This window comes from Poecilia reticulata, chromosome 21 (assembly GCF_904066995.2).
Source record: "Poecilia reticulata chromosome 21, P_reticulata-male-v2, whole genome shotgun sequence".
Classification (NCBI taxonomy): Eukaryota; Metazoa; Chordata; class Actinopteri; order Cyprinodontiformes; family Poeciliidae; genus Poecilia; species Poecilia reticulata.
Genome location: NC_088850.1, coordinates 10,434,629 through 10,449,809, shown reverse-complemented (window position 1 = coordinate 10,449,809; position 15,181 = coordinate 10,434,629). Strand labels below are relative to the sequence as shown.

Genomic DNA, 15,181 nt, shown 5'->3' with positions numbered 1-15,181 from the left:
GCATGAGTATGTCCACTGGCACCCTCTTCTGGACGGAGGCCAAATTACACTAAAACGAGATCTAAATGGAAGTTATAAGTTGATTGATTGGAACTAATTTTAATCTAATAAACCACTAATCGACAATTAATCATAGTTTAATTGTTTGCATTCCAGTTCTGAATATCTTGGCATATATTTGATGGTAATGCGCTCACCTGCTGTTTGACCAGCTCCTTGTCTAGCAGACTTAGTCGAGGCAGGATGACTTGTCTCTGGTCCCTGAGGTCTTCTAGGGTTTCTTTCTGTTCATCTAGGTCACTGGCCAGTTTCCTCAGAGCCTCTAGATGCTCACTAGTGCTCTCAGTGTCAGCCCTACATACATAAATGGTGATTTTGAGGAACAAGGATGCTATAAAAGTGACAGTAAAATACAAGCTCCAAAGAACTTTTAATAGACCCAATTGTATGCACAAATAATTTATATGTATAATCAATATTAACACCTGGAAAATGAACTGAATAGATACCTGGCGAGATAGTCCCATTCTCTGGATACTTGATGGAAAAGTTCTTCCACAGCGGCGACGCTCTCCTGGTACTCTCCACTTCGCTGCATGTCCTCCCCTCGCTGTGCCTCCAGCTTTTCAGCCTGCTGGCCCAGCTCTATCCAGCCTCTCTTCAGCCTCCTTATCTCCTCCAGCGCAGGAGAGACCTGTCCGCCCGTCAACCTGCCGATGGCGTCACTCAAACGCGCTGCCTCAGACTGCTTCTCTCTAATCTGCTGTAGAAACTCCTGCAGGAAAGAAAGCAGATTATTCAACATTGGTGGAAGGCGAAATTGGCATTCGGGTGTTTCTATTTGTCAGTCTGACAACACACAGTATGGTCTGTGTTGCTTTGTTGTAAAACAAATATAAGAGAAAAACTTTTGATTGGCATTGTGGTGAAATATAACCATCAACTATCAGAAGTTTCAATTTCGACTTGGTGATTCTGTGTTTAGCTGTTCTCCATCTTGAACTGAGTCACTGACTGAGCTAATGCTGTCAATGCCCGGTTCTTCTCTTTGCACTTTTCTGTTTGCGCATAGAAAATAATCCTGGCTCAGTTCTTCAATTGAGTCTCTGGACAGATTCATAAAAGTGAACTTTGCATTTTTATTAGTGGTGAGACTTGATTAGCATTTTTAGTTAGTCTGTTATTGAGTTAATAACAGGGTCTGAAATTAAGACACTGCCGATAGACAATGGGGACATCTGTGCTTGCTGTAATATGTATTGCATTGAGATGGTATTTTAGGCTTAAATAGCTTCTTAAATAGGCCATCTCCTTTTTGTACAACTTGCACACAATAACAGTCTTTTCAAGCACCCCATCAGATCATTTTTGGAGCAAAAATTAACTCCCAGTTTCTACTGCTGCTGTTTGCAGATGCCGCTTGTGAATTAGATTTTTGAGGGTGCACACACTGACAAAGATTCTGGTCTGGGACTTTTGTAAGTTTAATCAATGTAACTAATTAAGCAAAATTAATGTGTTAAAGTCCCGGCCCTAGTTTTTTTTTAAGCTCAAGTAGCTCAGAGCTTCTTTGTTTAGCTACGACTCTTTCCTGTCTGTAGCTCTGGCTGACAATAACTCCTCGTTTTTCATTACCACAGAAAGTGTCCCTCACACAGTGTTTTTTTTTTCTGTGGCTCTTTCCTGTTTTGGCCCAAATGCACAAACAGTTACAAAAAAAAAGCCTGAGGGTAATTCTGCTGGAGAATTTTCCTTTCTAAAGGCATCTCTGTAAAATCAGTGAATTGGCATTTTGTGATTCATTTTATGATAAACTGAATTTGAGGACCATAATCTGAACTATAATCTGAATAGACTGAATTCAAAAGTATGATTGGATTTGAATCTACCTATTTGATTCAAAGTTAATGTATTTGAATTTAAGTTGCACAGGATTTATCAGACGAATCCAGGTTGTTTCAGTTTTTGGAGACATTGCAGAGTTACACAAACAGACTGACTGACATAATCAGATCTGGGGAAAAAAAACAGATGGTTTGCCTCTAAACTAATTAGCAAGGCTCCTCCTATTCCAACCATTTATTTGGAAAACACTGCAGGATTGAGCAGGCTCGTGAGTCAAATTGTGAGTTCCTTTTCCTGTAAAGTCTTTCCCTGTTTTGCTTTTTTGTTTCTTGTGGCACACTTATTAAATCTGAAGGCAGACAGACCTGTGCCTTATCCAGCTGGTTTTGTGCAATCTTTGGCTCCAACTCTGCAGGTCTCCTGATCAGGCTCTGAAGCTGCTGCTCCGTCTCTCTGAGCTGGGTCTCTAAATCCATCTTCTGCTCCTCGATCTCCCTCCAGTTGTCTGCCATCTCTTCACAAAGAAGCATTCGTTCCTCGATCTAACAGGAAACATACAAAAGAGTCGCACCAGTATAAACAAAGCGAAACATCTGCGTTTAATGTAAAGGCTTCCTGTAAGTGAACTGACCTGCAGCTTGATCTGCTGGATGGCTGCAGCAGCCTCCCTGACCCTCGGTTCGGACAGGTCGCACGCTGAACACACAAGCTGGAGGTACGTGCTGGCCTGTTCCTGGAGAGCTCGCTCCTGCTTCACCTGTTTGTAACATTTCTGTTCATTTCCTTCTCTCTCAACTGTGCAAAATAGCAACATTTCTCTCTATTTTTGACTATTCAAAAACATCTAATCATGCAAACTAAAAAAAAATATATATTCTAAGACTTTAAAAAACACATCATTTTTATTTAGTAAGAAGAAATGTGGTTCTTGACCTGCTGGACAGCTTCCTCGAGACTGAGAGATGGTTGTGGATGAGGGTCTAGTTTTTCTGAAGCAGAGTTTAGCCACGTCTGGCACTGCTGCAGCGTGTCCTGCAGACTGACATGTCTCTGCAGCTCGTGGTCCAGGCTCTGGTAAACCTGCAGAAAAAGGAAAAAAAAGAAGAAGAAAAAGGTGTATAATACTACGTTTCACAACATCAGTAATGTGGATTCTTTGTAAGATACAGTAACTTGCTACTGTTTTCTCATTCTTTTGTGTTTTTGTGATTTTTTTTAACAAAAGGCCTAAAAAGATAGTTGAGAAAAATCTGTGTGGCAGAAAAATAATTCTGAAAATGCAATGCCAGCAGTGATACAAGGTGGTGGCAGAAGTATGCTGTGGGAATAACATTTTCAGGAGGGAGAAGGAACTCACTGGATGATGAATGAAGCTAAACTTAGCGCAATGTAGGAAGAAAAGCTTCAACAGGATAGACAATAAAATGGTTTAGATCAAACCATATGCATGTGTCAGAAGGGCCCAGTCAAAGTCTGGACCAAAATCTATTTGAAAATCTGTACAAAGATTTATAAATATCCATTTAGGCCCCTCTCTGGCACCTTTGAAGACACAATAAATCACAGAGCCCCCCCCGCCTCCTGCCCAAAAAAAATCAGGCAGTTATGCAGCTTTGTATTTAACAGGTGTTGAATGTGGAGGCGTCCAAGCCCTCCAGGGGAGAGGGAAACATCACGGTCTGATTGACAGTGTTAATTTGAGAGTCTGAAAGGAGGAGCAAAGGGAGGGCCAAAGTGTTGGCAAACTGCCCCACGACTTTGGCAAGGGCTTGAAGTCTGGCGTGGTGGCAAGTGGCAGGCAGGATATTAGAGCTGTGTGGCGCTGGGACACAGTTGGCAGCCATTACAACGCTGGAGGCGCGCTTGTTGGGAAGCCAGCAGTGTCGCGGTAAAAAGTGGCTGGATCACACAATGCCAGATTGGGTGTGCGTGCGGTGGCGGAGGTGGTATCTCGGGACACGGGCGGGCTACGATGATGGAGGAGACGGTGCCAAAATGACAGAGTGGGGTTGGATTATGGGACTAGCCAGATCTACTGGATGGCTGTGTGTGATCATTTCTGGCTCAGGCATGAAAAAGTGGGGTTGACAAGGGATCTGTGGAGATTAATATGGAGAGATTGAGTTAGTGATGTTGGCTGGCGGGGTCTAAGTGCGGCTGCTGCTGCTGAGCTCTTCTTTGGCGGATTTAATTGGCTGTGCCCTCTAAAGCGGCACTGAAGGGCTGCCTTAACAGAGACGGGTTTAAGTGTCAAAACGGGTTGGGATTAAGTGGATACCTAGGCTGCTGGAATGCTATCAACCTCCTGTCTGTGCATGTGGTTGTTTTTACACATGTGGGCAACTAAACACTATACGCCACGGATAATAAATGTTTTATAGAACCGTACTCTTCTCTTATTTTCCTTTGCTCCCTCCTTTTTCGTTTGCAGTCTGCTCCTTACTCACCCTCTGCGCTGTGCTGCAGATGGCGGAGTAGCTGTCTCTGATGCCTTGTTGGTGAGTCTGGACCTGCTGTCTTAGTCGGCTCTGCACGCGATCGCTGCAGCCTTGCACCAGGCCCTCTCCCTGCTCTTTCAGAGCTGTCAGACGTTCTTCAAAACCCGCAATCTCCTCCATGGTGGCCTGAAGAAGGTCAAGTAAGAGGCTAACTTCAATGCAGAACAAGTCAGAGAGAACACTGCTTGGTGAGACGGACTTTCTCTAAACGTGAAGGACTTAATAAGAAAACACATGAAACGTAATTATGGAGAGGGAAACAGCTCTGCCTGCTAAATCTGTAACATCTGTTACAGATTTTTACAAAATATCCACACAGAAAATGAAGTAAGTGAACAAAGACATCAGCATTGTGATAACAAATAGCTCAGTAGCAATTATCCAATTAGGGCTTAAGCTGCATGATTTTGTCACCAACATGGCAATCGGCAGCAAAAGTGAAATAATGCGATTTGTCACCTTGTGTCTAGCCAGCTGTTGAGTCGCTGCTTCCAGGCTGACGCTCACGCTTGGATCTGGAGTAACCATCCTGCTGGACATCTGCAGCAGCCAGCGCTCCACTTCCTGCAGCTCGTTGTGGTAAGCTTCCTGTTCCTTCACCTGGCCTTCCAGGTTCTCCACATGAGCCTGGACGCCGCAGACGGCACAGAAGGAAAATGTAAACCAAGCAGATCAAGCCGTGCACTGGAAAAAAATTGTTTTGTTTCTTTATGTCGTTGAGTCAGAACTTGTTCCCAACCGTTGCAGCCTTGCAGAGAGCAGTGTAGTCCTTTTGTATCCTGTGCATTTTGTCTCTGATGGAGGGATAGTGGACAGAAGCCAGGAGAGCATCTCCTTTCTCCATCACCGACCTGATGGATCCATCATGGGACTGAACCATCTGTAAGAGAGCCTGAGGACACACACACAGAGATTTCTTTGATAATTAATATGTCAGCATGTAGGAAGCAAAACCCTGCTTTAAAACGAGACTATTATTTATAAAAGTTTGCTTTTTCACCACCCTTTCTTATCTTTGTTTGATGCTCCTGTTTTACCTTTTCTAATTTCATTTCAGGTATTTAATACTTCCACCTGTACTGTCCTTATACAGACTTACTTGAATCATGTTCACATTGGAGACCTTTGTGTTGATATAATCTTGTGACAATACTGTCAGCCCCACTGCTAAATAAACTTTAGCATCATTCCAGAAAAAGCTTCATCCATAAACTGTGTGCTGCTGTGTGGCGTCAACTTTCTTCTTCTGCGCAACCAGGTCAGACTGTAAACTGTTCACACCGAAGTAGCACTGTGGTTGGGTTGGGTTAAGTTAGTTGTATGAGTGACCAGAAAAAAAAATAAAATAAGAAATTGGATTTCAGCAATAAAAAATAAAAAATGAATAGAGCATGAAGACCTGCTGTGTGAAGCCGTATTTATGGGCCATTTCGAGATTAGATTAAGACTCTCAACTAGATCAGCAGTTATTTTAAGTGTATTCACTTTTGAATTTTTCCAAGGTCACTCATGGCCAATTAAGATAATAGTATTCAGCTCCGTCTCACCTTTTAAATCACCAAAGTGTAAAATTTCCTCACTGTTGAATTAATGGTCTGCATAAATTGTTTTTCCTGCCTTACCTTATACTTCGCCAGCTGAGCTCTGCGCTGGTAGAGTTCAGCCTTGGGCTCCACTGGCGTGCCGAGCACAGCCCTGGTCTCCACGAGCCACTGGACCTGAGCCTTGTACCGGTCCTGGAACTCCTTCGCGAGCAGCAGCGCTCTCTCCAGGAAGCTGCGCTCTTGCCTCAGTCCCCCGGCGAGCTCTTCCAGCTGGGCGAGACGCGCTTCGACTTCAGTTCCTAAACTTTCAGCTCCGGCCTCGTCCAGGAAGCCAGCTGCCTGCTCCGCGCGCTCCCTCAGGGATTTCAGGAGATTGTGGCCGTGCTGAAGATCAGACTGCAGGTTCTGGTTGAAAGACAGTAAAAATATGCAGAAGCATGCAAGTACTTTGAATGTTTTCTTACATTATAATCACAAATTTCAATGCAACTCATTCAGATGAGATTAAAACAAAGAACTACATAATAGCGAAAGCGAGAAAGATGATACATGGCTTTCGAAAACTTTCACAAATAAAAATGAAACAAAAAAATTGCAGTGTGCATTTGTATCTAGTTTCCTTTACTCTGAAGGTTCGTGTTTCAGCAGGATAACAATCCTTAACCTACAGCCAGAGCTCCAATGAAACGGTTTAGATCAAACTGTTGGAATGGACTAGTCAAAGTTCACATATAATCCAATTGAAAATCTGTGGCAAATTGCCGTTCATTGACCATCTCCATGCAATCTGAATGAGTTAAGATATTTTCAAAAAAAAAAAAGAAAAAGGCAAGCTTACCCAAAAGAGCTGGACTAGCAGCAGTTCAGACTTAGTTGGGATGGAAGCAAATTCACGCCACATTTTTCAGTTTATCATTAATGTGTCGTTTTCCTTCCCCTTCAAAATCATGCAGTGTTTTGTCTTGGTTTATGCAAAGTCCCAGTGTAAAAGGTCCTATGAGTATGAAGCCTTATTTATGCAAGGCTATCTTAGCATCGGGGCCATCAAGAACAAATAGAAAATTATACGTTTTCTTTATTTTAAGGAACATTTATCTCATAGCTTCAGTTACATTCAGTGCGCTATTTCTCTGTTTTTTATTTTTTTGTCCTTCACCTCCTGTGCTGCCCTGTGCCACAAACTGCCCTGGCAGGGCTTCTGAAAAGCTTTGAACCCATCAGGTAGGCTGACACCTCCATCCTGAAACGTGAAGAAGGATTGGGAGTTCATGGCGAGGAAGAACCGCAGTGAATAATATGAAAGGAGGACCCAATTATAAAGACCCTTAACAGGCAACAGTAGCTACGGGGGTTTCCAGGGCAACACTACACACCGCCACGCACACATGAACTGACCTCCCCTCGATGGGATGCCATACAGCTTTCATCATCGGCCTATTATTGGATGAGCAGAGACGGTAACCTCACACTCAAACAAGCTCGGCTCTCAATCCGGCTCTGTGGGGAACATAACGAGACCTGCGTGTGTTTGCACACGTCTCTGTGTCCTGCTTAATGCGACGCTGCAGGTCTGATCACCATCTCCGATGTTCCTGCCTTGTCACTTTAACAAGCAACATGCCTCATATTTAGATTTCATGAAACTCTGCGTCAAAGGAGGTCTTCAGCAATTACTATTTGTTGCAGAGTTGCATATTGTTCCTTATAGTTAATTATCTTCTCTTTCTGTCTAAATTTAAACTATTTCTTGTCTTATGGTGAGATTTCGCTTGCAGTTTTGGCTGAATGCGGTTAGCAATAAACTTCACTGAATTCTATTTCATTTTGATTGCTTTTTTTAAATCTATTTTTACAGCAGACACTTGGCTCAATTCTGTCTACATTGAGGCCTTAAGTCATTAGTTAGCACAATTCAGTGAACATTATCTGAAACACAAAGTGCCCTTTATGATTCAACTGTCTAGTACCTGCAATTACCCAAGTCAAGTTCTTTGTGTGCTGCATGTAATCATGAGCCTGAGAGCTTCTGGACTTTATTCTGGATGAGATTCTTTAATTAACTCTAATGTTTCTCCTTCAGTTCTGAAAATCAAGTTGATGAGCAACTCAAAATCTACAATTTTGCAAGAGTATTATCATTGTAAACCTGTAAATGCAAATTAGTTTCAAATCTAGGTTTTACTGTGCAAATCTCTTGCAACAGTAAAATGTTGCAATGTTTTTGTGTTATTTTATGTTTATCTGTAGGTCAGGTTATTTCCATTTAATCAATTGACTTGATTAAAAATTCTAGCGGTTATGCAATTTATTGACAAAAAACAGAATTTGTGAACTAACAAGGTTCATAAAATGTCATTTATCCACCAGTGACTTGCAGAAAGAATAAAAACCTTTTATGAAGACCACTTTACAAAAGTTACTCCAATGTCTGTATTCTTATAAGCAAAGTATAAAGTAATCAAGTGCCATTTAAAACAGCTAATTTTGTATGTTGAAACATCTGGCTCTAAAGCGATTTTACTTCACATGTTTGGACTTCAGCAGACTTCGGGCAATACTTGAACTGCTGAGATAGTAATTAGAATTACAGATTAACATGAATCAACTTAAGACCTTAATCAAGGCCACCACAACACATTAAAAAAATAAAAAATCACCCTGAACTATCAATTGCTGGCTTGAAAGAAGGTCTGGGTGCAAAAACCAATCTGTTTTTATTCATATTTAATTTTATTTTAAGGAAAATAACCAATTTCAGGAAATTATCTTTCACAGTTGTTCCATAAAAATGCAACAACTTTCAAATAAGCAAACATCCTTGACTGTTGCCAAATAGTAATTTTCTCCAAACCAACACATTTGTAACCAAAAATAAAGTTCAAAACCAGCTAATGGGCCTTAACACAGCTATTGACTTGTGGTCTGTGTGCCGGTGCGTAATCGTCCCGGCTCACTGAACATCCCAGCTTCCCTCACAACAGGAGACGAGTAAGTGATGAAGCACGCTCATGTGTCGTCTTCAGCACTAGAAGGACACATGTGGTGGCCGCGCATCTTCGGTCGCAATGCGGAGACAGAGCATCGATCCCTGAAAGGGGATTACGGCGAAGACCACACCAGATGATGTATCGCAAGTGTTGTGTGTGTGTGTGTGTGGGTGTGTGGTGCGACTGGTTTACAGGGAGGAAGATGAGGAGAGGCAAGATACTAAAGAACTGAAGTGGAAAAAATGTGTGAAGCCACATAGGACTTACAGGTTTTTTGGAGTTAAATCTGTTCAGGTTTGCGCTTCGTTTTTAGAGATGAAACGAGAAAAAACTGCGAGTGTATGTGTGCGTGCGCGTGTGTATGTGTGTGTGTGATGTGGAGCGGTAAGGGCACTGCATCAATTACAGCGTCTGTGCCAGCGGGTTCCTGACACCGACTCTTCTTCATCCTCTTACGCACAGTGGGAGGTCCCTCTCTGATACCGCGTTTCCTCTAAACCAGCACCAGCTTTGTCTTCATAAAGAGCCGATCGATACACACATAGCCATCAAACCCTCTGTGCGCTCGATGTGAACTAAGCCACACAAACAAAAGTGCAGATTTTTTTCTTTTTACTGCAGCGAGTCTGGTGTCTGAGCAGCATTAAGACAAAAAAAAAAAGGTGTTGCTTTATACTTCTGTAATGTTCTTTAACTTGTCCTCTTCCCACAAACATTTCACTTGCCAAACGTTTCAGAATTGTTGATAATATTAGGAGGAACCAATTATTTCACTCAAGTTAAATTCTTGCCATTTTCTCAACCCGTGCAGTTTGGTGCGTCAAACACAAAGCGACAGTTCATACTAACCACACGCCGTGACATCTAACGTCATAAATAAATGCAGCCCAAACTTCGACTAACAGATCAATACCTCTAATTTCTTCATCTTCCTCTCCATGGCTTGCCGGTCCAGCGGTTCAGAGCGATCCGTCAGCGTTGTGAAGCTTTTCTGAGTCGAGCCAAGCCACTCGCTGAATGACATGCAGAGGCTTTCTGCCTCTTCCATGCTCTTCAGCTCCTCCTGCAGCTGCTTGATCATATCCTGAAATCAAGCAGGAGCAAAGGTTAGAAGATAGCTTTCCCAAAAACAAGATCACAAAGTTTAGATGAACAGCATTTAACACAAAGACACTTCAACGTATTTAATATGAGAAACAAAGAAAGAAACAGAGAGAAAGTTAATGAGAACCGACAAGGTTGTTGGTCACAAGCCTTTTGTTATTTTTATCTGTGGAGGAAAATTAACTGCAATGGGCTGGTTTAGATCAAAGCATATTTGTATTAAATTAACCCAAAATTGAGACTTCATTTGGTGGAAAGACATTAACACGTTTTGTTTCCAGTCGCTATGTGCTTTTTACAACTCTTAAAAATGCTCAAAACCATGAATCATCTTGCTTCTACGTCACAATTATCCACTACTGTCTGGTACGTTACAATGAATCATTAATAAATAAACTGAAGTTCATGGTTATAGTTCTGAGCTGAGAAAGTAGACAAAGAGGTTTTTTGTTCTTCAAAATATGATGGACTTTGTTTAAACCAGGTGACTTTTAAAAAAAAGATATTTGTATTAGACTTTTCAGCATTTGACTTTGGGGAAAATTCGAGAGGCATCCCATGTTCCTTTTCCTTTCAAGGTGTGAGATTTTTCCCAACAGTCTGACATCGGTCACTGCGGACCACTAGCTCTCTGATCCGGCGTCAAGGCAGAAAATACCTGCTTTCTCCCTTTCGCTTTCATCTGTTCAATGTCAATAGCTTCACTTCAAAGCAGCGTGGGTTTTCTTTTATATTTTGAAGCATTATCCACTTGACTGAGGTTTCAAGTCAATAGCAGCACAGGGATAGAGAAAGCTTCTTGCAGGCTTGACACATTATTCACTCAACTTCCAAATCCTGCAGTGAGGAAGCTCCAATTAGCCAAAAGTGCTGAGTGCACACCTTTTTTTTTTTTTTGAGTAGAAAGAGGTAACAGCTTCCCACCTCAGGCCCATATGGCCCCTACTTCCTGCTGGATAATTACAGGGATCCACAGGATGAGGGGGTGTTACCTGTGTGGCTGTAAGTAAATGCATGCCTAAGTCAATTTAAGCATTAAGAAAGGATAGGTGTGGCATTGGTTGGGAGTAAAGGCAAACCAACCAGCACATGCACTACATTCAGAAGCATGACTAGAGATGTTAGTGATAATAATAATAGCACAAAAAAATCTTTTTTACTCCCGATTCAAGGTGTGAGATTGCATTTAATTACAGCTTTAGTCCCCGACCAGGACAGCCCCATTGATTTTCTTTTAACCCCCACCCCACAGGGGGAGACAAATAAAGCGGCCAGACCTGAGAATACAGACAAAACAAGCTGGGCTCACAGAGGTAAGTCCCAGCGCTCCTTCAGCGGGGCACTACAGAAACACAAGCCCAAACTGGAGTGGATTTCATGGTGAGAAGAAGCACAATCATGTGTGAAAAGGCCCACTGTGGGCAGCGACATGCTGCAGTTCACATCGGTTTCCAATAATACCAAATGTCTGCGAAGCGAGCAGAATCGCACAGGAAGGCAATTGGCCAGGCTACATTTATGTGTCAATTAATATTTTGCGCGTATTGTATTCACCAGGAAATAAGCATGCCGTACAGAATCTGTATGAATATTTACACGTCAAAGTTTTCAAGACAACAAGTGGATGGTAGCCAGCAAATAATGCAATGACATGACTGGAAACCAAAAAAAGTAAGTGATATGTGAACAGGTTGAAAAAATAATAAGCAACAACAACTAAAAATCCAAAAGTAAAGTTTAAAACCGATAAAAAAAATATTCAAAAACCATTTGTTGAAAACATGAAAGGAAGTGAAAAACTCAACAGAATGCAGATATGATTCATTGAAATGACACGTATCAAACATCTGAGAGGGTCAGACCTGGATGCTGAGCAGAAGGGAGTGGTAGCGAGCGGTCAGCTGGGTGGCGGTCACACTGATTCGACTGCTGATGTAGGTTTCCTCCAGAACCTGCTGCGCCAGAGATGAGAGACCATCGACTTCTCCCTGCCGCGCCAGCACCATCTCAAGGTACCCCTGAAAACAAGGACAGAAATAAACAAACCATATTCATTAAATTGATTGAAATCCTTTGAGAAACTATTATTTAATTGCCTGTTAGAACAGATTCAGAAAATATTGATGCAGGACAATTTTTCCAGGAGAGGAGACCAAGCAGAGGAATGCTGTAGTTTCACTTGGGATGTAAATAAGTTATGTGTAGCAGTGCAAAGTGGCAGATGCTTCATTGCTTTCTCTCTGACAGAGAAAAAAAAAAAAACTTTGGCGTTTACACTCTAGTGAATGCACCAGGAGTGGGTAAATTGGGAGTCAAGTTTGTGTGGCTGTCAGTCAAAAAGCAAATCTGAATCAATCTCATAACTGCAAAAAATGCTTAGGGATTCAATTAAAGTTATTACTATTTATATATAAAAGTTTTTTTGTACTGGGTATACACTATTCATACTTGGAATATTTTATTAGAATTTATTGTGATATAAACCATCACAAAGTAGTGAAAAATTTAAAGTGGAGGGGAAAATAATACATGGTGACATATTTTTCTCAAATAGGTTTAATTTAATGATTAAAATGTGATCTTGTTTTCTTCAATTTGTCACAAACTGGAGTTTAAAATAAATTGTCAGAAGACATCCCTTTCTCTCACCTGGAGTTTCTTGAGCTGACTCTGCTTGGTGTTTCTGTCGGACCTCCGGTTGTTTCTGATGCTTGCCATCTTCTCCGTGTCCTCCAGCCACTGAGCCAGGTTCAGGAACCTGTGACCCATCTGCCTCAGTCTTGTCAGCGCAGAGTGCAGCTGGGCCCGCGTCTCCTCCAGGCGGCTCTGGTAAGATGCCCACTCTCGCTTTGCGGTGTCCAGAGCTCGGTCTTCAATCTGAGGGACGCCCCAGGGGATCACTCTCTCTCTGCTGGTCAGCATCGAAGCCAACAAAGACTGACCCTTTGAGCAGCTTTCCTGCAAGCTCTAGAAAGCAAAAAACAAATATATATAAAACAGAAAAGTATGAATAAACTTTAAGGAAATGTGTGTTTTTAAAAGTGACCTATTATTCTTCCTTGAACAGGTTAGGATGGGAATATGCACAAAATAATTCTTAGATAATGAGATTTTAGTTTGGTCAGTTCTACCTATTTTGAGATCCTTTCATATTGAGCTGTTTTAGGGCCACCTGTCACCTTAAATACAAATAAGCTATATATTTAAATTCACATGTGAAATTGGCTGCAAACACATTGGGCAGAAGTAGAGCCTCCTGCACAACCAACAAAAATGCAGTAAGGGGTTTGTGGATGATAAGTCAACAACAAAACACTTGTCACTTCCAGCAGCCATTGTACAGCGCTTACAGTGGTAAAACCAACAAACCAAATGTGCTGGAGCTCAGCTTGGGTTGCTAAGTAATGGGGCTGGGCTTGGCTGGTGTTGCTAGGTAACAGTCCCCATCAAATGGGCTCATTGTCCAGACACCAAAATCATTAACTTATTGCCAAAAAATATCTGGGTGTTTTTTAAAAAAAAAAACTACTTGGACTGTTTATAGAAGCAGTAGAGACCCAAATGGAAGCATAAAATGAGCAAAATGTGAATTTTGCATACCAGGTCCCCTATAATGTTCGACTTGCACACACAATACACCACTTTTAGACAATTACTGACCTGAAGCTGCTGCAGTGTTTTTTCAAGTGTATCCACGTTTCCCTCTGGATGAGACAGCAAAGCCAGAGATGCCTGTTCCTGCTCCAGCCAGTCTTCAAACACATGCAGTCCTCGCTGATATTCCTGATGGACCATAACCAGCTCCTTTGCCTTACTTACAGCATTCTGCAAGGTCACAGATGTTAAGACACATCAATGTAAGATCGGATTTTTCTACTCCAGTGTTCTGCACAATGTGTTTCAAATCGCTAATGTCAAACATATGTGGGAAGAGAATACAAAACAGGCAAAAATGTTAAGATTATACAAAGCAGGAATGAACACCAATTCAAATATTTTTAGAGGAGAAATCTAATCTGATGTTGGCGGTAGGTACCTTAGCTTTTTCTTTCAGCGCGTTGTATCTACTCTGCAGCTGATGAACCTCCTGCTGAGTTGTGTAATGTTCTGTCATGTTGGAGCCTTTTGTGGCGATAGTCTCCAGAGGACTGCTATGACTCAAAACCTCCTCGTAGAGAAGCTAAAATATAAATACACACAGGTAAGGCAATCATTCAAAAGATTTGAGTACATATTTAAATGCATAAAATCGTGTAACAAACTATGGGAGGCTAGTCTTTGCATGAAATACCTTTGTTTTTCCCAGGTTGGCAGTTTTGTCTCTCATCTCTGAGTATTGTTTGTCCGAGCCGCTCAGAGTTTCTTCCACTCGATCCATCCACTGCACAAACTGCTCCACATCTTCCTGATAGCTGGTCCACTGCGACAGAGAGCCTTCCAGCTGACTGTAAGAGTTAAACACAGTAATGTGGACACAGATCAAGCTAGTAAGTGTGAATAAGAACATACAGGAATGGAAAGAACTGGATTTTGCTCACCTTTTACACTGAATTGAGGCAGAAAGCAAAGAGTCCCATGAGTCCTTCAGGTCTTGGATCTGTTTGCGGATCACTGGGACTCCCTCCGCTGAAGTGTTCCTTTGGACTGCCTCTCCCCGGGTCAAGAGCATTTTCAGCTGGATTTCCCGCTCCTGACGGGCAGCAAGTAAGGCCTAGTGACAGAGAACAGACACAGGCAAAATAACTTGCCAAAGCGTACAATATTTGAACATAACATATGAAATATACAATGTTATTTCTGTCTCCAGACAGTTTTGGCTACAGAACTGGGAGAAACCCATCCATCATGTCTCATCTTACTTCCAGCTGTAACATGCGGTCCTCCAGAACGCTCTTGTCCGTAGTTGTGGATTTACAGGTGCTTATGACCCTTTGTGCTTCACACACCCAGTCCTGAAGCTCTTTAAGTCCCTGAGAGAAGAGCTGATGCTCCCCAACGATGCGTTCAATCCTGGAGGCTTTATCCTGCAGATATGAGAGTACGACAACGTAAACACGCTCTTCAAACCCTTTATTGGTTCTGCGAGATCAGAGAATTGCAGTCTGTGCACAATCAAAAGTCTCCATCTTGTTCAGTTTGTTTGAAATGAGTCTTGTTTACGTTAAGAAATGTCCCCAGAGACTCGCTCATCCCCCCTCATCAT

The 15,181-nt window shown here is 42.0% G+C and overlaps 1 protein-coding gene across 7 annotated transcripts in view; it reads right to left on the bottom strand.

The window, feature by feature from the left end:
* syne1a (spectrin repeat containing, nuclear envelope 1a) overlaps positions 1–15,181 on the bottom strand; it is a 150,230-nt gene that overhangs the window by 52,129 nt on the left and 82,920 nt on the right. For all 7 annotated transcript variants that reach the window (XM_017302163.2, XM_017302169.2, XM_017302162.2 and 4 more), the window contains 17 exons: positions 14,838–15,002; positions 14,517–14,689; positions 14,270–14,423; positions 14,015–14,158; positions 13,639–13,803; positions 12,628–12,945; positions 11,841–11,996; positions 9,788–9,958; positions 5,966–6,292; positions 5,083–5,235; positions 4,803–4,970; positions 4,293–4,469; positions 2,779–2,925; positions 2,477–2,602; positions 2,211–2,387; positions 510–775; positions 198–354 (listed from right to left, as the gene is read on the bottom strand). In XM_017302163.2, the coding sequence (XP_017157652.2) occupies positions 198–354; positions 510–775; positions 2,211–2,387; positions 2,477–2,602; positions 2,779–2,925; positions 4,293–4,469; positions 4,803–4,970; positions 5,083–5,235; positions 5,966–6,292; positions 9,788–9,958; positions 11,841–11,996; positions 12,628–12,945; positions 13,639–13,803; positions 14,015–14,158; positions 14,270–14,423; positions 14,517–14,689; positions 14,838–15,002 (3,144 nt within the window). The remainder of the gene's footprint in view (positions 1–197; positions 355–509; positions 776–2,210; positions 2,388–2,476; positions 2,603–2,778; positions 2,926–4,292; positions 4,470–4,802; positions 4,971–5,082; positions 5,236–5,965; positions 6,293–9,787; positions 9,959–11,840; positions 11,997–12,627; positions 12,946–13,638; positions 13,804–14,014; positions 14,159–14,269; positions 14,424–14,516; positions 14,690–14,837; positions 15,003–15,181) is intronic.